The sequence below is a fragment of the Daucus carota genome, chromosome 1, assembly GCF_001625215.2.
Source record: "Daucus carota subsp. sativus chromosome 1, DH1 v3.0, whole genome shotgun sequence".
Lineage (NCBI taxonomy): Eukaryota > Viridiplantae > Streptophyta > Magnoliopsida > Apiales > Apiaceae > Daucus > Daucus carota.
The window spans coordinates 5993426-6017938 of record NC_030381.2 but is presented as its reverse complement, the minus strand read 5'-3'; the positions used below and the strand labels follow the sequence as shown (position 1 = coordinate 6017938).

The 24513-nt window shown below is 34.0% G+C and overlaps 3 protein-coding genes and 1 long non-coding RNA gene across 5 annotated transcripts; 3 read left to right on the top strand and 1 right to left on the bottom strand.

The window, feature by feature from the left end:
• Positions 1–2589: 2589 nt before the first annotated feature.
• LOC108211255 (methylsterol monooxygenase 1-1) lies at positions 2590–6960 on the top strand. Its single transcript, XM_017382808.2, has 5 exons — positions 2590–3062; positions 3538–3863; positions 5681–5828; positions 5923–5955; positions 6609–6960. Exons 1-5 carry the CDS (start codon positions 2736–2738, stop codon positions 6687–6689), a joined length of 915 nt encoding a protein of 304 aa, XP_017238297.1. The 5' UTR covers positions 2590–2735; the 3' UTR covers positions 6690–6960.
• A 1900-nt stretch (positions 6961–8860) lies between these two features.
• LOC108204610 (uncharacterized) lies at positions 8861–12014 on the top strand. The gene has a single exon (XM_017374134.2). The coding sequence runs from the start codon at positions 9431–9433 to the stop codon at positions 11798–11800; it is 2370 nt and encodes a 789-aa protein (XP_017229623.1). The 5' UTR covers positions 8861–9430; the 3' UTR covers positions 11801–12014.
• Positions 12015–13082: 1068 nt separating this feature from the next.
• Positions 13083–17086, top strand: LOC108204612 (uncharacterized). 2 transcript variants are annotated; one of them, XR_001803826.2, is made up of 4 exons: positions 13083–14748; positions 14839–15045; positions 15420–16037; positions 16128–17083. It is a non-coding gene; the product is annotated as an uncharacterized LOC108204612 (long non-coding RNA). The 2 variants fall into 2 exon arrangements; XR_001803825.2 differs by having other exon boundaries at positions 13083–15045; positions 16128–17086.
• Positions 17087–18236: 1150 nt separating this feature from the next.
• On the bottom strand, positions 18237–20110 carry LOC108204611 (IRK-interacting protein). The gene is made up of 2 exons (XM_017374136.2): positions 19864–20110; positions 18237–19737 (listed from the first exon to the last, which is right to left on the bottom strand). The coding sequence occupies exons 1-2, from the start codon at positions 19924–19926 to the stop codon at positions 18340–18342; spliced, it is 1461 nt and encodes a 486-aa protein (XP_017229625.1). The 5' UTR covers positions 19927–20110; the 3' UTR covers positions 18237–18339.
• Positions 20111–24513: the final 4403 nt, after the last annotated feature.

Below are 24513 nucleotides of genomic sequence, written 5' to 3'. Positions count from 1 at the left end.
GAAATAAGATTTCAAACCAAGAACACAGAAAACAAGGAATTGGGGCTTTCCACCGGTGAAAACCGATGGAAGCCCCTTCAAAAATCTTCAACGGAGATTAGGGAGGCTAGGGTTTTGAGAGAGAGAAGGAAACTAGTAATATTATAATCTATGATATATAAAAATATGAATTAAAAGGTGAGTATTTCAAATAATTTAAATCGTATAAAAGACAAGACTTCAGTTGGTGGCTGGGTGCTAAGAAGTTTCCTTTTTCTTTTTCCCTTCTTATATGCACACTTTGTTGTCCTCTTATCCATGGAGATGCATATGTCTTGACAAATTAGTCTAGACTTGCATAATTTTGGGAATAAAGCTGATATTGAAGTCTATCATTTTCCTGCAATAGCTAAGATAAAATAACTCTTAGAGAGTTTTTTTTTTTTTTAAATAATCGTATATATAACCATTCCTGAGGATCTGACATAGAATAAACAGCCTTTTCTAATTCATGAGCTACACTATTCGCAGATCGATTTACAAAAACAACTAACACCTATGCTACTATAGTTATTTTTTTATATATAGATATAGACAAACAAGAGTCTTCCTGCAATAATATTTATAGAATCTGAAAAAGAAATATTATAAAATTAAATTTTTTAAAGAAAAAAAGTTCTTGAAGAAAACTTATTATTACTTTGTATTGGGGTTTCAACTTTCATACCTATTAAGATCTCATTTGCCTTATCTCATGTTTAAAATATATGTCACTTCTTTTTTAAAAATAAAATGCTTATCTTTCAAAAAAAATATATATTAAAAGAAATATATATTACATGTGTGTGTATTAAAGTAAGTAATTACTTTAACAAACTAAATATTTTTAAATACCTCATTAATATTTAATACTAAAAAAACATATATGAATATTTTATATTTTTCTTCTCATAATCCAAATATATTTGAACAAAGACGAGATAACTTTCATAAGGAGTGATGGTATAAATACTACTATTGGCCCGTAAGTAACCAAAGCCCGGGACAGTCCTGTTCTGTACAAGTCCATTTTCAAACCCAGAATTCAAGATACAAATGATCAGATAGATCATAGAAGTATAGAACCCTGTCTATACATACAAATTATGATCTATACGTTATCGTGCAACGACTTGATGCGATATGTTTTTAATGTAAATTATTTTATTTGACTAATTTAATATTATAGATAAATTATGAGTTATTAAAGAAGTAATAATAAAAATTAGTTTAATAATTTATTTATTTATTGCTGAAATTGAATTTTATTAAGAAAATCTTTAAATAAAATAAGTTTTTTTTATGTTTTTTTTGCTAAATAAGTAAGTTGATTATAAATATATTGATCTATCAATTTTTGATGACTTTAAACATATTGTGAATTGTTTTTAGTTTTGGGTTGACTTCTAACTTATTACATAAACATACATTATTAAATTCAAAAATGAATCAAAATTCGGACATAAAAGTTCAGACAAACACCCTCATACTTTCTTCCGCGAGTAAACGAACAAAATCGTTTGTAAACAAAATTCTGAGTTTCACTAATATGAGGGAGTTTAATTTCATTCGTTACTAAAAGTATCCAATTTTAAACATGATTTTTTTTTTGATTTGTAAACAAGCTTAAGTCGAGCTTTTCACCTGTTTCGCTCAAGCTTAACTCGTTTAGTTTGGGATCGGATTGAGTTCTAGTTAATTTGGACTCAGTTCTGAAAATTTATATATTTGTTAAAATTTAATATTATTATTATTATCACTGAAAACTTGATACGAAGTATAAAATGAGATACAAGACTAAAAGTTTACTTGTCATTTGAGTGCAAGTGCAGGGACAGTGTGACAGTTTGATATCAATTTGGATGCAACATAAAAATTATAGATCATATATTTTATAAATTGAGATTGTTCGAGTAAAAAATGTGTGAGAGTTATTTATGAATTAATGAGGTCGTTTGAGCAAATTTAAAAGAAATGACTTCTTGCTTAAAGTAGAGAAATGAAGATGTAGTGAGAAGTAAATAAGTTAATAACGTGTTTGGAAAAGAAGTAGAAGTTGAGAGAGAAAATATCATTCTCAACTCGTTAAAAGTGTTTTCACTTTTTTATACAAACGAGTTAAGAAAAGTAGAAGTCAGAGCTTAGTGGCAAACAAACAAGCCCAATATAAGTGTGAATATTTAATGACAGTTGGGTGTTGGTACGGTATAACTTGTAACATTATGAATTACATTTATGAATGAGAATTGTTTGAGTATAATTAATTAAAGGGTTTGTTTAGTGTGTGCCCGTGGGCACATGTTAAGCACTAAAATTTATAGAATTGGAGGGTTTTGATTGGTGTGGTTGGTGTAAATGCAGGGGTGCATCATTATTAAAGAAGGTTAAGCCAATAGAAACCATCCAAATTCATCAATTTTTGTGCTTAATGTGTGCCCATGGGCACACCACAGAAAAACCGTTAATTAAAAATAATTTATGAACAATTCGATTATGTTCAAATTTGGCTTGAGTTTAGTTCAACGAGCCAATCTGAAATATACAACAAAAAATAAACAAATAAAATCCTCTGAAATGCACGGGTCTAACTAGGAGGCTTTATTCTCGCACCTCCTTTTAAAAAAATCACGCTATATGTCCTCTTCCCGCATATTTTAACCACCACTCTCTCAAAACACACACACACTCACACTCACACTCCCGATCGCCGCCGCGCAATGCTGCCGTACACCACCTTGGCCGCCGCCGAGGCCTCCCTCGGCCGGGCCCTCACATACCCAGAAGCCCTTTGGTTGAAATACTCAGCCACCAAATCTGATTACTTTCTCTACTGCCACAACCTCATCTTTCTCTTCCTTGTCTTCACTGTTGTGCCTCTTTACTATGTGGGTCTTGAGATCGTGTTCAAGAACATTCAGGTGTATAAAATCCAGCCCAAGATTAAGTTCAGTTACTCCGAGGTTTTCGGGTGTTATAAGGAGGTTATGAGGATGTTTATTCTTGTTGTGGGTCCTCTTCAGCTGGTTTCCTACCCTTCAATTCAGGTAGAATTTGAGAATTTGGTGAAAGATTGGGTTTTTGTTTTCGGGTTTTGTTATTTTGGTGATCTGTGTTTTGTTATAGTTGTATGAATGTTTTAATTAGTCTAAGAATCAAGAATGTGATGTTAAGATTGGATTTTTATTTGTGGGTGGTTTTAATTAGTCTAAGCATCAAGAATGTGATGTTAAGATTGGATTTTCATTTGTGGGTGGTTTTCGGTTATTGGAATTTTGCGTAAATTATATGAATGTTATGTGTTCAAGAATGGAGAATTTGATCAATAGATTGTTTATTGATGGTTTTCAAATTGTGATGTATTGCATTGTGATGTATTGCTTAATTATAGACTGTTTAAATTTTAGAATCAAGATAGAAAGATTGCTTTCTTTATTATTTGCAGTTTCAGGTTTTTTGTTTTCAAATTTAGATGTTTTGCTCTAATAATATGAATGTGGATTGGTATTTGTTATTTTGTAGATGATTGGAATAAGGACAAGCTTACCTTTGCCGTCGATTTACGAGATTATAGCTCAATTGACTGTTTATTTTATCGTTGAGGATTATACAAATTACTGGATTCATAGGTTTCTGCATACTGAATGGGGTCTGTATGAAAAAATCCATAAGGTGCACCATGAATATACTGCTCCTATATCATATGCTGCGCCGTATGCACATTGGGCTGAGGTTTTGATTTTGGGGATTCCATCATTTCTTGGGCCCGCAATGGCTCCAGGTCATATGATTACCTTTTGGTTATGGATTGCATTGAGGCAGGTTGAGGCTATTGAGACTCATAGCGGGTACGCATGCTTTTGTTATACCCTACTACTATATTAGCATTTGCTTTATATGATTGTTATTTATTTGCTATGATTGTATTGACTAAATCATACCAATGATAGCTGCAGTTATATTGAATGTTTATAAAGTGAATAGAATTGGTGGGATCTCTGACGTTGAATTTTGCTAAAAGTGTACCTTTTTGTTCCATCTATTCTCTGTTAAATATTTTTACATCTTATTGTCGTTGCCTAGAAAAACCTGATATTATCGTATCAAAAAATAACAACCGAAATTGTTAAACCCTTGTGTGGTAATGCCTCATATAGTTACCTCTGAAAAACTACTACAATTTCAGGCTGAGAGTTGTTCTTATAATCCCGGAGTAATTTGTTCTCAAGTATATTCTATTTTTCTCAGGACTTTAGATGCCAATGTATATTGTGTTTTCCTACACTTTTTAAGAAAGTTATTGTAATTTAACCTATTCTTCATTGGAAACCATTTGTTTGTCCGAAATTCTTAGCATTTTGTTTCTTAGGAGAGTAGAGCCCAAAGAATGAAAAAGAAAAATGTAAATATGTACAATTTGACACTTGCATTGATCAAGATCTTTTTCTTTTTACTAAGACTTACTTCCTTTAGTAAAGAAGTTGGCTAGACGGAAAGAGGGATCGATTCCGCCTAGTTGGGGATATGCTTTGGTTTAAATTGGCAGTCCAGTGTGGGATAAAAGAAAGTAAGTTGGTGTAGGTGTAGTCTACGTAGGACGGCTAATAATTTGATAACATAGGTGTAAGAGGAAGAGGGAGAGTGAAGCCGGAGAACTGATCCTATACCTCTGAAAAATTTCCTCCACATGTTGCTCATACTGCTTTCTAACTAATGCTCATCAGTAGAGTATACATCAGCCTCTATTCAGATAAGCACTTTACGGAATAAAATTAATTTCTTACCTCTGACCAGTGTCTCCCTCTGCCTTACTATACATCCAGATGCTGAATTGAAAGTTGCTAACTGGTTATTGTTGATCTGGCAGAGTTGGATAGCTATCGCCATTGTGCTACTAATTCATTATTGAGATCATAAGCAACATACACATATATTTTTGGTGATTATAATCCGGGAGACGAGGATAATCTGCCTGTGTAGGTTTGAGTCTAGGCGGTTTGTTTGTCGATAGGTTAAATCGTAAATTTAAAGAAGATTTCAGGATTAGCCATATACAAAAAATGTCAGGAGATTAATTCAAAACTAAAATTTGTCATTATTGCTTGTAATCATGTTAAGATCACTATCACTTGTATGTATTATACGAAATGTTAGACATGTTGAAGACCATCAATGTTTTAATATGTATGGGCTATGCTGTTTATTGAATGTTTTCATTTTATTTATTTTGTCAACCAATGTTTTCATTTTCTGTTGTACTTGCAACTATTTGTCTGTATGGGAAGGATTCTAACTTTCTTCTCAACTTCACATACTAAGGATATTCCATGCGATTCAGAAACATTAGCAACTTCTTGAGAAAATCTTATAATGTTAACTGGAAATTATTATTTGTGATATGAATCCTTAGTTGTGATCTGAAGTCTTGAATAATTATATGCTATTGCTTTTCTAATTTTTTCATATCCAGTTCAGCTGTTCTTATATTTTCTTGTATTGCTTAGAGATATATAATTGTATGAGATATTTATATAGCAAATGCTTTCTGGTGCTCTTCAATCATTTCATTGATTTTCATTGCCAAGTGTGTATTCTCATTGTGTAGTAAAACCAAAAGGACTAATAGAAAGCTTTAGTAATGGAATTACTGGTTTGTCATAAGCAGGTATGAGATCCCTTGGACTCTGACAAAATATATTCCGTTTTATGGTGGGGCAGACTACCATGATTATCATCACTACGTCGGTGGGCAAAGCCAGAGCAACTTTGCTTCAGTGTTCACTTACTGTGACTACATCTATGGAACTGACAAGGTTGGTGCATGTTTTAGTTTTATTGTCATTTTATGTATTTTTTTAAGATGAAAAGGCTGATGGTGATTAAAAATTCTTACTATTGATCATATAGGGTTACCGGTGTCAAAAGAGACTCCTTCGCCAGGTAATATCCTATACATCTTCATTTTCCATTTTGAACACCACTTTAGTTATCACTTCTTCCATATCTTCAGTTTGGAGCAGATAGGGATGTACATTTCTATTTTCTACAACTTTTCTAATTGAAAGATTACAAACTTGTTAGCAGTGTTTGGCACAAGTTGTCCTTGTATATATGGGTGAATAGACATTTCCGAAGTGAAGGGGACTCATTAAATGGAGGGTTAGCCATTTACTCTACTGCCAAACACCCAAGCGACTACATTGAAAAATTTGAATCTAAGTAATACTTCAGTAAAGATACATATGTCTGATAAGTTATCATCAAGATCCAAAAGGCAGTCACGTTCCCACAAAAGCCATTTTGTAATACACTTCCAGGTCTTATAAGTTTTTATTATAAACAGTGTCACCCAGATTTTTCAGTTTTCCATCGTACTCGTGTCTCTGATCCATCAAGTTGCTACTAGATGCTTCACACTTTTGTAGTAGAATCCAAGTTGTCACAGGCTCAGAGCCGAATCCGAGTAACATTGGCTCTAGTTACAACCAGCTATATCAAGAGCTGGTTATAATTATTAATTATTTAGATACTGAATGTCAGCATGTGGAAGAATATTGATTTTACATTTGCTCTGTCTTCATTTTTATATGTAGTTGAAAGAGGGAATGAAAAGCAACAGTGAACAAAATCAAGTTCCAGACAGCACCTCGCCTCCAGATTTCAAATTTGACTAGTTCCTAGGACTTCTGAATCCTTCCAGAAGATATTGATGTCAGTGGTATGCTACTCAAGAGTGGCAGACTCGGTTAAATGTAGCTTCTAGCTGTGACATCAAATGTAGTTTCATGGCACAAATTTAGTACCATTATTGGTCTGTGGGACTGAAGTAAATATTCTTTTTCTTCCTTGTCTGTTTTGAAATTGTAATGTGCCGTTTTGGAAAAGAACTTGAAGTTTGGATATGCAATGTTGCAGCTTGAAATCTAAAGTTATATGTTTCTCGTGGCTTGCTCCCAACTGTTAGCTCAAAATTTTGTTAACTTTACCTGTCAAAAGTTCAATGCTTTTCACTCTTCATGAGTTTAATGTGCCCTGGAGACTCTAGTGTTACATTTTGGGTTCAGGGAGTTGAATGTTGAGAGAGAACTTTCAGAGTTCAGAAACGACATCTCCGGCCCAGGAAAAGACTTGGGGCAACATACATTTCAGTACTTCCATTCAGCAACGAAACCAGGGGCAAGGTATCATCTGCCTAGATAAAGACTTGGAGCAAAATACATTTTAGTACTTCCATTCAGCGATGAAACCAGGGACAAGGTATCATCTGCATCCTGAAATCTGTCACGAAAACTATGCATGTATTACATAATTTTTTCCTGATCAGATTATGCATCTTTATAGTTTTTCACAAATATTATTGCCAAGAAAAAGGAAATTATGTTAAGAACAATGGAGCAAGAGGGCATTGTGATGTACTAGCACATAAGTTTTGGCATTTTTCTCTATTTATAAAACGACAGTACAATGACAGTAACCACAGCAATACCATCCTATCTTTATATCCTGGCTTCACCTCCACCGTCTATTTTGCCTTAAAATATTTATACATTTAGCTTTTAAAATTCTAAGCATTACTCATCTTAAAGGTTCAAGTATGTCATTTGTATGAAAGTTATTGGAGGATTAGCAATTAGCAACCACCAAATTTATTCCTAAAAAACCTGGCTTGTGCCTTGTAGTACTTTTGTGAATAACCACTAATAGTGCATCATGCTGATTAAGATGTTTCAATTGGACATTGGATATTGTATGCATGTGTCAACCATAGAATAGGAATAACGATTGAGAAAAGTGTTATATGATTCAAATAATTTATCGAAAATAATTTGACAAAAAGATCAGAACACCCTGCAGTTCAACTACCAAATATGGACAATTATGCAGTTTTTACATCAGGTGTAGAGTAAAGTTTCTGGGAGTACTCAGTCGAGTCTTAGAGTACTCATTATTCAAAATAAGATAAAATATAATTTATTGATTTCAATTTTTTTATAATATTTTTAAAGCTAAAAATTCAACAATGTAATCTATATACACAACAATTGATTTTATAAATCACATGACATATTAAACATACCGTAGAATATATTGTACAACGATAAAACGTGCTTTCAGAGGAGTGCATATGCTTCTTCGACCACTCCAATACTTAAATTTCTCATATCAAAGTTTACATGACACTAAAAATGAAAAATTATAAAAATTTATGATATATAGCATCTTTCATACAGAATCTTTAACTGAAAAAAAAAATGTACAAATAAAAAATATCATGAATATCATAGATAGTAATTTTAAATAATATGTGAAAATTTTCAACTCTGATGATTCGAACCGCATGATTTTATAATCAAATTTTTCCTCAAAAAGTATTAATTCTAAATAAAAAGAATTACAATTATTATAAATTTAATTATTCATTATCGAAATTTTGAATTCAAGTGTCAAAAAATTCTTTCCTAACCTGTTTGGGAACCATGATTTCATTTAAAATTCTGGATTTGATTAAATAACTTGTTTGAGAATTTGAATTTGAATTTCTTGAAATTCACACATTCAAATGTTGGTATAAATTTGAGAATTTGAAATGAAAACTCAAATTCTATCATCAATATTCATCATTTGAAATGAAATGAAATGCCGCCTCTCATTGTTTTTGCTAACATTCGTGGATCTACCAATTGCCTAAAAATTTCTCAGGCAATCTTATTTTTAACAAGTTTTTTAGTTTCCCGTAAATGGAATTTTCTGACACTACAATATTTGTTTAAGCAAGGAAATGCTTCTCTAATTCCTGAGATAAATCTCAATCATATCTAAGCCCATCAGTGCTTTCACCATCCTTGTCAAATTCATTGGTTCAAATTCTAACACTTCCAACACCTTTCCCTTTCTCTCAAGATTCTAAAGATCATCAGTGACAATCAATTTGGTGTTACAACTTTCAATTCAAACGTACACACACAAAGAAAACAAAACACACACACAACACACAAAACAAGCGCGTGAATTAAGGTTTTAATCTTGTGAGAATAGTACACAACTCACACTGAACTGCCCTCTTACATCACATTTTGTCCCCAATCTAAACACTTTAACTCCTCTCTTCTTCACCCAATTTCAATCACTCACAACTTTCTCACTCAAACACTCTCAACTAAACTCAACTTAATTTTCTTGAAAACCCCATTTTTCAACATGACCCACCGCCGGTTCTTGAAATTCCGGCCGCCGCCGGCGACTTTTGCCCAATAAAGTCCGACCCATTAAGCCTTTTTCAAGAATTAACCAACCAAGAAGCCTAAAGATTCAATCTTTATCATAAAGATTGGAACTTTATCACAAACCCACCTGAATTGTTGAATTTTAGTCCAGACCCACGAGTTAATTCACTCTATAATCATACATTTCTGTAATGGCGGCTGCAAATAGTAGCTCTGCTGCCATGGCTACTCAACAAGCAGCTACAGAGGAGACTGAGGCCAAAGGAGTGCAAAAACGTTATGAAGGATTAGTAATGGTTAGAACTAAGGCAATTAAGGGGAAAGGGGCTTGGTATTGGACTCATTTAGAGCCAATTTTGGTTCATAATTCCGATACAAATGAACCGAAAGCTGTGAAGCTTAGGTGTGGGTTATGTGATTCAGTTTTCTCTGCTTCAAACCCATCAAGAACTGCTACTGAGCATCTTAAAAGAGGGACTTGTCCCAATTTTAATTCTGGAGGGGCTACAGCCCCTGTTCAGTCTCCTGCGCCACTTAGTGTAGCTTCTCCGAAGAAACATAGTGGGAGGAAGCGCAATTCTTGTTTTTCAGGTGGGCGTGGTAGTGGTAGTGGTGGGAATAATTGTAATGAATATCAAGTTCAGGCTGTTCAGCCAGTGGCTATTGGTGATGCTTCAAGGTTTTCGGGTGAGGTTGGTTATGCTTTGGCTGTGGTTGGTGGTGGTGGAGGGGGGATGGCTGGGCAGCAACATCAGCATTACGAACAGAAACCGCAATTGCAACAGCAGCAGCAGCATTTGGTTTTGTCAGGTGGGAAGGAAGATTTGGGTGCATTGGCTATGTTTGAGGACAGTGTAAAAAAGTTAAAGAGTCCAAAAGGTTTACCTAATATGAGTTTAAGTAAAATGCAAGTTGATGCAGCACTTGATAGTCTTGCTGATTGGGTGTATGATTGTTGTGGTTTGGTGTCATTTTCGTCTTTGGAGCATCCTAAATTTAAGGCATTTCTTAATCAAGTTGGGTTGCCGTCTGTATCGAAAAAGGAATTATCCGGGGAAAGATTGGATGTTAAGTATGCTGAAGCTAAGGCGGAGTCAGAAGTTAAGATTCGTGATGCCATGTTCTTCCAGATCGGCTCTGATGGATGGAAATCAAAGAATTACGGACATGTTGGTGAGGAGAATTTGGTTAAGTTGGGTTTGAATCTTCCGAATGGGACAAGTGTGTTTCGTAGGGCGGTTTTTACTAGTGGATATGTGCCCTCTAAGTATGCCGAAGAGGTTTTGTGGGAGGTAATTTTAGATATATGTGGGAATAATGTGCGACAATGTGTAGGTATAGTTGCTGACAGGTTTAAGTCCAAGGCATTGAAGAACTTAGAGAATCAGCATCACTGGATGGTGAATCTCACTTGTCAGTTTGAAGGGTTTAATAGTTTGATTAAGGATTTTATGAAAGAACTTCCTTTGTTCAGAAAAGTTATTGAGAATTGTTCGAAACTAGCGACTTTTGTCAATGGCAAATCTCAACTTCGAAATAGTTTTCACAAGTTTCAATTGCAGGAATATGGGCACGCTGGGTTATTAAGAGTACCCTTTCATGGAGAAAGATTGAGTTTTGGACCTGTATGCACTATGGTGGAAGACATAATGAGCTCTGCTAGGGCCCTCCAGTTGATGTTGCTTGATGATACATATAAATTAGTGTCTATGGAAGAGCCACTTGCTCAAGAAATTGAAGAAATGATGAGAAATCCCCATTTTTGGAATGAACTGGAAGCCATACATTCATTAGTGAAACTGGTTAAAGGAATGGCCGAGGAAATAGAGTTGGAGAGGCCACATGTCGGGCAATGCCTTCCACTCTGGGAAGATCTCAGAGTTAAAGTGAGGGACTGGTGTTCAAAATTTCACATTATTCAAGCACCTATAGAAAGAGTGATTGAAAGGAGGTTTCGAAAAAACTATCACCCAGCTTGGGCTGCTGCATTTGTACTTGATCCCTTGTATTTGATTAGGGACATCAGTGGGAAGTACTTACCGCCATTCAAATGCTTGACACCTGAACAAGAGAAAGATGTTGACAAACTCATAACAAGGCTTGTTTCCAGGGAAGAAGCTCACATTGTACTAATGGAGCTTATGAAATGGAGAACAGAAGGGCTTGATCCAGTGTATGCCCAAGCTGTCCAGTTAAAGCAGAGAGACCCCACTACAGGAAAGATGAAAATTGCCAACCCCCAGAGTAGCAGGCTTGTATGGGAAACTTACCTTACCGAGTTTAAGGCACTCGGGAAGGTTGCAGTAAGGCTTATCTTTCTTCATGCAACTTCATTTGGGTTCAAGTGCAATGCATCTTTCTTAAGATGGATTAGTGCCAATGCACATTCCAGGGCAGGTATGGACCGGGTTCAGAAACTGATATTTGTTGCTGCTCATTCAAAGCTTCAGAGGCAGGTCTTTTCTCATGATGAAGATAAGGATGCAGAATTATTGATCGTGGAAAACGGCGGTGAGGATAATGCGCTAAATGAAGTTTTTGTTGATGCATCTTCTATGTAACATTCATCTATTCGACCTCTGCTTTTTTCATGTCCTAGAATTATGAGTCGTAGGAATTTTTTCTTATTTGTTCTTTATAGTTGTTCCCTCTACTTAGTAGTTAGTCCTTGGTTAAGTTAACTCTAAAAAATCAAGATTGATAGAGGGAACATTAAATGTGAAAGAATTTAGATCCCTGCTTTAGGATTTTTAAGTATTAATGATTTCTTTAGAATTTTGGATTTGCTTATAATATTCCTGTTTCTAAAGACATAAGAAAGTAGCCGAACTCATTTGGAGTGAATAATATTTTACTAAGATGAAGGTGTTTTACCCTCATCTCTCCTGAAGAAAGTGTAAAAACAGTTGTTACATTTATACAACTAGTTTGCTGCTAACGTTTACAAGTATGGATTTATCTCGTCCATATGCAGTTCGATTTGTGACTTGTAACAATTGAAGTTCAAGATTCGACTTTTGTTATATTTCTTCAACATTATAAATTTTCTATTGTAAAAGACCATCAGTATTTACCCAATTTCTTGCTCCTGATTTCATGTCCTGTGCATAACTATAAGAGAATTATACACAGATTATCAGCAGTTTCTTTTTGTCAAGTTCCCTCATTGTTTGTTACAACATCTTAACAATGTTGGATTTTGATAGGGTTCCAACTTCTGAGGGATGTTATGTTTCAACCATATAAACCTCTTGCTCTGATCTGATTGTCAGTGCTAATATACACCCCTAATCTGGTAATTGTGTAAAATTTAATTCCCTATTAAATAAGGGAATGGTTGATTTTTGTTAGCCTTCCGTAGGAGCTATAGCAGCATCGGTTTGAGCTTTCACAAAACACCATAGCCAAGTTTTTTCATTTGTGCGAATTGCTTTTTTTATTAAATCCTAGAAACAAGTTTTTATTTTGAGTGTGGATTGTTCTTATATTAGTGTAGATTGTTCTGATACAGGTTTATATATCTGTCTGGCGGGACTGCTCAGAATAATTTTTTACTTCTCTGTAGAACAGTTTGATATTGTTTTTTTTATTCTTTCTATATTTAGTTTTGGAGAGAGTTATGGGCACCACATATTGTCTGTTACGTAGGGAAAGTGGATTATAAGTTACAAAATATCATAACCTCTTCAAAACATTCCAAAGCCTGTGATATTAGTGCAGAGTCGTTCAATGATGTTGGCATCTAGCATTGCAGAGGATACCTAATAGTGATTTGTCAAGACATGGATTACCCCAGACAGCTCTGAAAATAAGGGAAAAGCTACAATATACTGGTAATGGTCCAAGTCTTTTACAGTTTTCTTCCTGTATCATATCTTGTTTACTATATTTTTTATACGGATAAGCATTATAAGCTAATTGCTTAGTATAGACTCTTTAGCTTTCATGTATGGTAGTATCTTTTCTACCAAAGGAGAGAGATCAAATTAACCCTTTCCCCTCCAGTAGGAGGTTGAGGGTTCAAGTCTAAGTGGAGAAAAAGTGTGTGAATATTATAAGGGTCTTCTGTAAAACCCCACTTGCCATTAAAAAAAACTTACTGGTGTGCAAACGAGAATGTATAAGTCTGCAAAATGAGAGTTTAGCTGAAATGTATGCGTTTTCAAGCTGAGAGTTTAAGCTGGCCTACCCTTGTAGTGCGTAGTATATTGTGTTAAGAGATTGGCTTTTTTCAGTCTAGTGAAGTGACAAGGAGCTTTAGTGAAGACTGAAGAACATTTTTGTTTTGAATAACTGGAATACCTAAACAATAATGCATCATATCTCTTCCCAAGTGTGTAACCTTTGCCTTTTGTTTTGACTTCTATATTAGTATATATGAATATTTTTGGCATGTATTGTCTTGCTACTTCTTGCAAATGCTATAACTATGCATACCATAACAGTCAATGTAATTAATTGCATTGGATTCCTGCTGCTTATGAAAATAATTTGATGGTATCTATCTATTTATACACAAACATATATACATATGGTTGGTTGAAATGTACGGAAGCCAGTAGGGCAAGAAAAATAAAGCATGAATTGAAGGCAAAAAATATGCATGTAATAATACATTGCATGTAGATTTATTTTAAGTAACTGAGAAAGGATGGTTCATGATTAATACAGGAAAAGTTGTTCTATTCCGGTAAAGGAAACTTATGACTGTATACGTTTTTGCAACTTTTGTTTGTAGGCCATGCAAGTAGATTTAAGAAAAGTAAGGCTCATCATCTCTTATCATTATATACATTTTACATACACGCACACACACTAATTTTGCTGATTCTACCCACTCACCCACCTCAAGAAAAAGCAGGGAGGGAAATTGAAAATCAATTAATAGATTTGTTTGATGCACTACTTTATGATAAGGTAATGAATAGAAGAGTAGAAAGGGCACTTGGAGTATAGCTGTGTAACAGTGTAAGTAGCAAGAGGAGTTAGTATTATCACTTTTCTAGAATAAATGACACAACTTTAAATTGGGCAGTTTCAAGGTAGATTTGAATGTAAATAGTCGATTCAAATAGTTGCCTCGTAAAATTTTAATCTAATAAAAATAGAAAAGCAAGGGCATATTGTAGCTACTTTGTAATTTTAAATTAGAAATGTGTATGTTATGTTAGATGTAAAAACAACAAAAAGAAAATGTGTTAAAATGATGAATGAGATTAGGATCAGGGGTCAAATTATTGCAGATTTGGTGGGAAGACAGGGATATTTGTCGGCAAGAGTTGGTTGCACTGTTTGTCAGCTTCGCATACTGACTGCTCACCAGTTTTTCTATGTAGTAGGAATCTAAAATGCAATTCCACTACTTATAGTTTTTATTTTGTTGAAAGGAAAAAGCTTGTTTTATGGTTATATTGTAGAATTACATTTTTCCTCTTTTTGTTGTATCACCTGGATACTTTCTGCACTATTTGTTTTTCTTGGATCTGTGAAATAAGTGTTCAGGAGCTAGGTAAATTATATTGGTTTTTTTACACATAAATTGTTGTTGAGGTGTCATCTGGATCGTATGTAGTCACTATTCACCCTTTTCACCTTACAGGCTACTAGACGGAATTTCTTATTGTTTAAGCTAGAATTGCTGCCCTGAGCACCAAAAGCTATCAAAAATTTTGTGCTCATCTACTCCAGCCTTATACAGAAAATATGTCAGGAAAACGAAAACAGATGTTACTTTTAGGAAGTTCACACGCAATGGGGAAGTTCTTTATGCTGCAGAAAAATTGGTTCTTCAGGTTCTCTCTTTATGGTAAGTTTATCGTCTTTTATTATATTCTCTGCATAGAAAAATGAAGATACAAGTCAATGGTGTAGGTGGGTTTAGTATGGTTTTGTGTATTTGTATTCTTGGGTTAATCAAAAATAAGAAAATGGAGTAGATACTCTGCTCTAGGAATAAATAAAGTGTATTTTTTCGCCTTTTGCTTTTTTGTACTGTTAATTCACATGTAACTTGATTATATATATTCTTGTACCAAAGTCGAGTTCTTGATGATTCTAATTCACAGAAAAAGTCTTTAACTTTACTGTATTCTTCACCAAATCCTTTTACTTTATCTGGTTGATTCATCTGTATAATCATGATAATTATGTATCGTATTTTCTTGATCATCTGCATTACAGTGTGGTGGGTCCATCAATATATAACAAGTTGCTGCTAATGCTCATACTTCCGCAAGGGTGATGCACTTGGTATAGGTGGACAGTCGCTCCTCTTTTTTCTTCTCTTTTTCGCTAATTAACACTTGACACTCATCTTTGACGAGTTTTTTTTCCCGTTCAAGTACTGATAAATAATTTTTCAATCCTTACCGATGTACATGATATATGTATTTAGAAATCAACCTCGATATGTAGAAGACGCTTTATCTAGAGCGTAAAGCTCGACACAAGTTAGCGGGTAAGACGTGTTTGTTCAAATGCTCATGATACTTATCTATGTTACTCGGACTCTTCATTTTGCCTCGAAATACTTGTGTCGGACACTCGACACTCGGATATGAATACTCAGACTTGGACATTTATTTGAGGTAAAAAAACATACTATTTTTCATAATATTACCGAGTCCGACACATAGACATGTATCCATATCGGACACTTTTAATCGAGTCCGAGTAACATAGTATTTAATTGTGTGGACTGTGGAATGAGCTGAAACAACCTGCGGGGCCCATGGTTGCTTTCACGTTTTAAGGCAGTTAAACGATCCGCGAACCAACTTCATGCAGGGACAATATAAGGTTTGTTTTCATGAGAACAAAACAAACAATATTAATGTGCTTGTGTATTTTGTAGAGATGCATTTTAATGATTTTGCTCCTCAACCTCAGGCCAAGAAGATGAGGAGAAAAAGCGAGAAAAAGGAAAAGAGGAATAATACAATTCAAGAGTTTCATCTCCACAATCATCTCTGCAGGGCCAGGTGAGGCCGACTCACTAGTCAAATTAGTGGACTTTATCTTAATTATTGGTATACTTTGTAGGTATTATTATTGTCATTGTAGTACGATTTTGCCCCACCACAAAATGAATAATTATACTTGTCGAAAACTAAAGGAAATTATACTACCTACACCTCTACATCCCATCATTCTACTGCTGTTGATCGCTACTCTGTATCGACTCGGACTGTTTCTACGGACATGAAGATAAATCTGACGAACCGAAATAAATCACGAGTATAATAGGTTTTGCTCTACTCGGAGGCGGCGTATGTCACGATTTCCATGAATAATGTTGAAAATAACAGAGTTGGGAGAAATGACTCAAACCAACATTTATTAATGTCGGATAATTCTACGTTTTGATTTTTGGAAATACACGCCAGATCATTTTGCGTTTAGGTCTGAAAATCACTATAAAACAATCTGACATTTTCAAACGCTAGATTATGTAGCCTTGTTAAATAGAATAAACGCTAAAGGAAAATAGAATAAACGCGGCACGATTAAACATTATTTTGGATTCTAAAGTGGTAGGTTGGGGCCATCTTCTGTAACAAACTAACAATAGTATTTGGAATATTTTTCTTGAAACAGTGAGCATCAACACCCCGTAATTGAAGAGAGGTTGTTTTCGCGAGATCTTGCTTATAAATTTTGTACTGACAAATTTTCGTAATCATCATGAACTCTAAATCATCAACGAATTAAATCATTGCCATCAACCCTTGCTTTTGTTTCACCTAATGAACATAGCATAATACTTTATAAAAGATTTGTTATTATGCACTTCCATACGTTTCCAGAGCTTGATTGCTTCATTGTGATCCTGCACTTATTACTTGCATATTCGATCATGATGTGTTTAATGTGTAAGCTTCTTATTTGTTTAATGTGCTCGTAAGATTTGATACTTTTATATGCTTCATTCACAATGGCCCTTGGGCCGTGGATAAATATTTGCTCATGAAACATAAGATTCTGAGCTTACTACCCAATCAGGCCCATGAGAAACTCTACAGATCCAAATGTGAGTGGACCTCAATCTGCTAGAAATCCAAAATGTTGGACACTTCGAGCTTGGGTTGCTATAATTGCTTTATTGTGATTCGTGAAGCTTATTGTAAAAGTTGAATTTTGAGATGTCATTGCTAAAATATAAAATAAAATGGGAATTTATTTTAGTAGAATGGTTAAGTTAGAAGATGGCAAGCAAAAAAATAAACTAAGAGAATTTTGTAGAGCTATCTTTATTTTCATATTTTTTTCTAAAATTATAATTAAAATCATGTATAAAATTGTAACACTGGTTCAAAACAGTTTTTTATCGAGTTATAAAAATAGGCCCCAACAAGGAAGTATCAACAGTAGATGTACAAGTACATATCTTCGACAAGAAAACACATTAACCACAATCTCATTTAGGATATTCAATGGATAATCTTGTCAGTTCCCTGAATTATGATCCCAAATATCCTGGCACTGCACTAATTTTATTTCGCTTATTCTCAATTCGAGATTCCGAGCAACAATTATTACACGACTTTTCGTGAAGAATGTTAAGGATCTCGAAAAGATTCCCGATCTATTTTCAAATGTGTTTAAATTCGGTCTATTAATATATTTATAAGATTTTTTTTTTATTCTTAAATACATACCCAATCAACATTTCGTGTCGTGTACTTTCGTGTTTTCGTGTATTGCAACCTAAATCCGAACCCGAACTGTTTCGGTTTCGTGTCGTTCGTGTACTTTCGTGTCGTTCGTGTACTTATATTAAAAACCGAACCCGACACTAATAGTAACGTGTATTTTTCGTGTTCGTGTACCAAATATTGAAAACCAAATCCAAACTTTTCGTGTCGTGTTTTCGTGTCGTGTACCGAATTGCTATATCTAATTCCGACAAAGGAACAAATTTGAAAACCATTTCGGCATTCCTACTATTTCTGTTTTCCTTTTAGTGCAATTTTATACGAAAATCAAACCGTTCGTAATACAAATGTAACGAACAATTACTGCAATCATCTATTTGAATTTCAAATTTTCTTGATTCTGATATTCATTTGAGTTGAGAAGCAAAACTTTACACATGTGATGGCTACTTAGGAGATGGAATTGAACTAAACCCCCTTCCTTCTACATAATCAATGCCATTGCTGCTGTTCTGATACCTGCAAATCACCTTGCACTTGACCACATTGCCATAGACATAGAATCCAGGCACCACCATGATCCGAACCTCAGCCGGAACCAATCTCCGCGCCTTCTCTCCGACCATATCCTCCATGTAAACCGAATCGAATTTCGCTTCTTTATCCACTCTAAAAATCGGCAAGCTGGGGTGCACAGAGTTAGCCAACAGGTGCACCAGCCACACTGCCTTAGAGGCACCAAAGAAGGCTTGTAGAAGTGGCTCGGGCCAGGCCCGGTTCCACCCTAACATAGCCACAATCTCACTCATTTTCCTGTCACAAAACTTGCTGAACTCCTCACTGAAGTGCCTAGTCCCCTTGTTCAACACATCATCCCATTCCAGGGTTCGTAACTCGTAGTACGAGGCGAAATTCGCCTCGCAACGAGCGATCGGGTTCAGTATCTGGTTCGCAGAACTCTTGTCGAACCCGATCGACTCAAAATCCTTGAAAAAGGACTTGTTCAATAACGCCTCGACGTATGTCATCAACTCCTTCGGATTTTTAGACAATGAAACTTTAATATCGTACGATTGGAGAAGTAGCGAAATTTGATCATAAACTTTATTCCCCATACGACGTAGTTGCAGAGTCAAGGACCGAGCCAAAAACCGAACCGTTGACCTAGCATCCGAAACCGAAACCAAAAAATTCTCCACAACATTATCCTTGTCACCAATCACCACACTCTCATGCTTCAAAGCCACCGATTTATTCATCACCGATACCGACACGTTGTTACACTGATCAAGCCCAGATTTTAACGTGTGACAATAAATTTCGAGCTTATTAATTTTCTTCTCAATCTCCGCCATGGACCGTTTCAACTTCGAAGCCTCTTGTACCGCTTCATCCCGCTTTCGAGTAGCTAGCACGAGCTTATTCGACAGCTCTGTCGCCACAATTTTCCACCTCTCCTCCGACGTGGACGACACGTCGGATAAAATCCTCGGGCTTTTTTTAGCACCAAAAAATGACTTGAAAATTCCATTCGGACTCGAAAAAGACTGCCGATTATTTCCATTATTTTCTGACGGAGCCGCGGAGATTTTGTCGCGGTTGCTTGGACGGCACTTGTTGCATGACACTCCGCGGTCCTCGACAGAGGGCGAGTCACTTGATGATTTTTGACGAGATGTCTTGCAATTTTTGTGATGCAGCGGAGTTGGCTGATGAACATATTTGGTTTCAAAGTCTTTGATGCTTGTACTATAATGTTGTTGACTAGGTGTGGATTTAACAGAGCTTGTGTAGTAGTCTTGTGATTCTTCATCCTCCTTTCCTTCCTTGTCACATTCCAATATCTATCCAAACAAAAGCTAGAAATCATCACATAAATTCCAATAAAAGTACATTTATATAGGAAAAAACCCGAAATAATTCGTTAAATAAAAAGTGCAGAACAATTATTCTCACGAGTAAATACTCACCGGAGTGAAGGAGTGAGGAGCCAGAGGAGAGAGGGAGGAGATGGAGGAAGACGAAGGAGCCATTTGTTTTTGTGTTCTTGAAGATTAAATGTAACAGAGTTTAATTAGTGTATTTCATATGATGTGTTTGAATTGGTAACACTGAGGATTGCATTTGGAGATAGGTAATAAAAATGTTGTGGCATAGACAGAAGGTTTTTTTAGCAGTAAGGGTGTAGCTATGCAGAAACAGTTGGGAAATGTCAGTGTGTAATAATGAGGGGGGACTTGTACTGTAATGAGTTGTGCAGAAGTGTCTGATTTACACTACCAAACAAACTTAGGGAACAATAAATAAGTGGATTAAAAATGAGAATTAAGGTGGTGTTTGACAGACGCTTTTAAGCTCTACTTCTGAATTATAAGTTAAAATCACTTATTTGTATCGTTTGTGTAATAAGTCGAGAAGTATTTAAAAGAAGCTGAGAATAATAGCTTTTGTTTCATGACTTCTACTTCTTTTCCAAACACTTTAATCACTTATAAGTCTTAATTTGTTTCTAATTTCTATTTCACTTTTTTGCTTTAAATAATAATAATTTATGATTTATGATAATTATTGAACAACTACGTCGTTTAAATTTTGTTTTCGGATAATCTCATATTACAAGTGACTTATGATTTATTATAAATATAATAATAACAAATTTAGTGGATTAGCCTTTATAAAAATATTTATTCGAAAAATGAGTTGTTCGGAAAAATACATTTTAACAATAATTTCTGATTTTAAGTGAATTTCTAGTTTATGTTTAATTTTAAGTGAGCTTCTCATTTATTTAAAAAAAGAAAAAAAATATTATAATTTAAAATCGAAAATAACTTAAAACCCGAGTATAAGCCCCCAATCATGCTCTACATTGTTTAAACAGTGCAGATGGTCCATCCACAACAAGCTGATGCTTTATCTTAACACTATACAGATGTATCACAAGTTGACATTGCCAGTTCGGAGGAGGATCTGAATAAAGAAACACAGGTGTTAAAGATTGTTACATGGATGTTGATTTTTGAAACAAGAAAATGTACCGGGTCAGATGTGTTTCGGTTGAGGTGATGATGGCGATGAAAATGAAGTTGTCATTTGTTTTTACTACGATACTAATTCAACTCTGCTGCATTAATTTTGTAGTCGTGTGGGAGTCCTCGGTCCACATTGCTTTGCGTAATCAAATTTTGGATTTCTTTATATGGGGTCATTTGCTGCGTTCTTGTGTTCACCGTAAACATCAAATCATCTCCTTAATGAATCGGTCATTTTGACAACCTCTCCGTTTTAAAAAAAGTATTTCATATTTTTATCTGATAAAAAAATAAGATTTTATTTCAGAAAAATAAAATTTTATGTACTTTTTTCAAAAATAAGATCCTATTTCTGAAATATAAGATTAGTCAAACAGTTCCTAAATTTTGCAATATTAGATAAAAAATTATTTATAAAATGATCGGTCTAAAATATTTAATTGAGAAAATTAGTGTGAATATAAAATGTAAATTAATGACATGTGCCTTTTTATATCTAAACTGTGCTTCCAAATTTCTATCTTAAATATAAGAATATTGAGTATTTTATTTTTTTAATAATGAGAGTACTTTTTATTTTAAAAATATAAATAGATCAAACTTGAAAGTGTACAAATTTTCGAAATCACTTTTAAATTTGGACAATATGAAACAACCGGAGACAAGTATGACAAAGAGCAGCAATAAGTGGAGGAGTAAATGCAGTCACCGAAATCGGGGTTAGTGGACCCACTGGACCTGGTTCTGGCAGGGGGTAGTAACATATTTATTGCACATTCAAGTCGATCATTCACCAGCTTCGGCGAGGAAGGTTGTAGCCTGTGATCAGTGTTACAGAAATCGAGAATCGGACCTAATTCGTTGAACTACCGATTCAGAGATTAATCGGAAAGATTAATCGGTGTGAAAATCAGATTTATTTTAATATTAAAATATTATTTAATATTTAGTTATTATTATATTAGCTATTTAGTAACTAATATATTTATTATATTCATAAACTTTATAATTACTCATATTTAAAGTAATATAGTATTTTAATTCTAATAATTTATCATATATACTTCAATTAAGAAATATATATAAGGATTAATCGGATTTCAAAAATCGGATCGGTGGCCGACTTTGCAGGGGATTAATCGGTTAAATCGGGGATATTTAGAACACTCCCTGTGATAATACTCCATCCATTTTATTTATTTTATTATAAATCGTTTCACCACATTTCTACGTAATTTGACTATATAAAAGAAATTATTATTTTTATATTTTAATGGATTATAATAATTATTATTTATTTCATCAAAAAGAATGAAAATAATTTTTTCTTAGATTGTCAAAGCACTCAGAAATGTGTAGAAAAATAAATCAACCAATAAAACAAAACAAAATATAAATTAGAGGTAATTGCATATCACACCCCCTAACTATCGTTCAAAAATGATATTGTATAAATACTTTGAGAAACTCAATTCGCATCCTTATTTTTACATTTCAAGAACGATACGCACCTCCCTTCGTTAAATTCCGTTAACTTCCGTTAAAATACTCCCTCCGTCTCAATTTACATGTCCTTTTCTGCTTTTCGTGGAGTCAAATCGACTTTTGACCAACTATTAGAAAATATTTATTTATTATTTTAGAAAATAGAAAGTTGGTCAAAAATTAGTCGATTTGACTACTCGAAAAGCAAAAAGGACATGTAAATTGAGACGGGAGGAGTATTTTAACGGAAGTTAACAGAGGAGGATGCGTATCATTCTTGAAATGTAAAGATAGCCGGTGTGTGTTGAGTTTCTCAAAGTATGGGTAGAATATCATTTTGAACGATAGTCAGGTGATATGCAATTACCTCAATAAATTATGTATTTAGTAATGAATACTCAAAAATATTTAAAGGAAGCTCCAACAATGAATTATCTTAAATAAGGAACGCAAAGTGCTTCTAGCAAGTTTGAAATCCAAAAAGATTAAGTTTAAATTCGTTAAACGGTCCGCGAACAAAGTCGCACAAGTATAGTTGTTCTATGGCTGATCGTATATGCAGGGTGGGAGATGTCCATCCCGATTTTCAACGTGTATTGTCGAATGATTTAGTTGATTAATAAAATTCGACCTTTTGCTGGCAAAAAAAAAAGGATGTGGGTACTGTTTTTCATAGTTAAAAATATAAATTTTGTTTGGTATCGGAGGTGAATTTAAGTCAAAATAGTGTACTAATTTATTTTGGCTATTCTTAGGTTTTGGCCACTTATGCACATAATTGAAAAAATCGGAAGGTGCGAGAATTAACTGAATAAAAAATTAAAAATAATATAATATTATAATAACATTTAATCTATTAGTTTCATTTAATTATATATTTATATATATATATATATAAATTATAATATGTAATCAAAATCGAATCAGGAAAGTATGTTATAGAGATTAATCGAAAATTAATGGAATATTTTTCAGAAATATGCTCGTGCAGGACATAATTTGAATTTTCCTCCCACTAAAATTTGGTTACCCTTTTTTTTGTTGGTAATTTAAAATTGGGTTGTCGGGTGGAGATACTACTTCCATCCCAAATTAGATAAGCTAGTTGACTTTGGGCACCTAACTTTAGGTGCATTGACTGTCTACTTCCGAAATTTATTTATTTATTTTTTCTTTTGTAAATAAAAATTTCATATTTTAATTTTTATTTGCAAAAATAAAATTTTAAAAATAAGTCATGTAGCTATGCGGTCAATGAACTTTAAATTGTGTGTCCAAAATCAACGGAGTCATCTAATTTGGGATGGAAGGAGTAATTGTTTAAAAGAAATGTTGGTGGGTACTGGGTAGTTGATCTGCATTCATGGCCTAAATTTTTTTATTACTAGATGAGATCTCACTCTCAGAGTGCTCAACTACAAATGTGGATTAAGGTCATAGTTGCGATTGAAACATAACCAACTCAACAGCATATAGAATTAACTATTAATAGTGCCCCATCTATTGTCCCCTTTATTTCTTAATGGGGAATTATTTTGGCTAAGAATTGAAAGACACTTTCTACTAGTTTCTAGTATTATTTTTTACGAAATGTTTTAAGTTCTCTGGTGCATTGCTGTCGGGTGAATGACGACTTCTAAATGTTATTTTTCTGATTTCCGATCTTTTTCTAGCAGGTATAGTTCTCTATCAATCCGTTTACTAGAACATACTTTAAAGAATGTCATTTTCGAGAAATTATGTGCTTAGTAATTTCATATTATGTGATCTTGAGTCGAGTTTCGGTATATTTTAGAATATTCAAAAATATTTCTGATCGTCCTTGTTAAATGAACCGGGACATCACATATCATCATTAGTATCGTGAATCTTCATATTAAGAAAATATAATTGGAATGTTTGGCAACAGTTTTTTTTTTAAAAAATAAGTCCTTATTTTCTTGAAATGAATTTTTTAAAATGTAAATGCTAAAGAGGTTTTTGATATCTGTTATTTGATAAAAAATAAAAATTTATTTCAAAAAAAATATATTTTGATATACCTATTTTTAAAAATAAATTCTTATTTCCGAAAAATAAATTTAGCCAAACATCCTCATTATG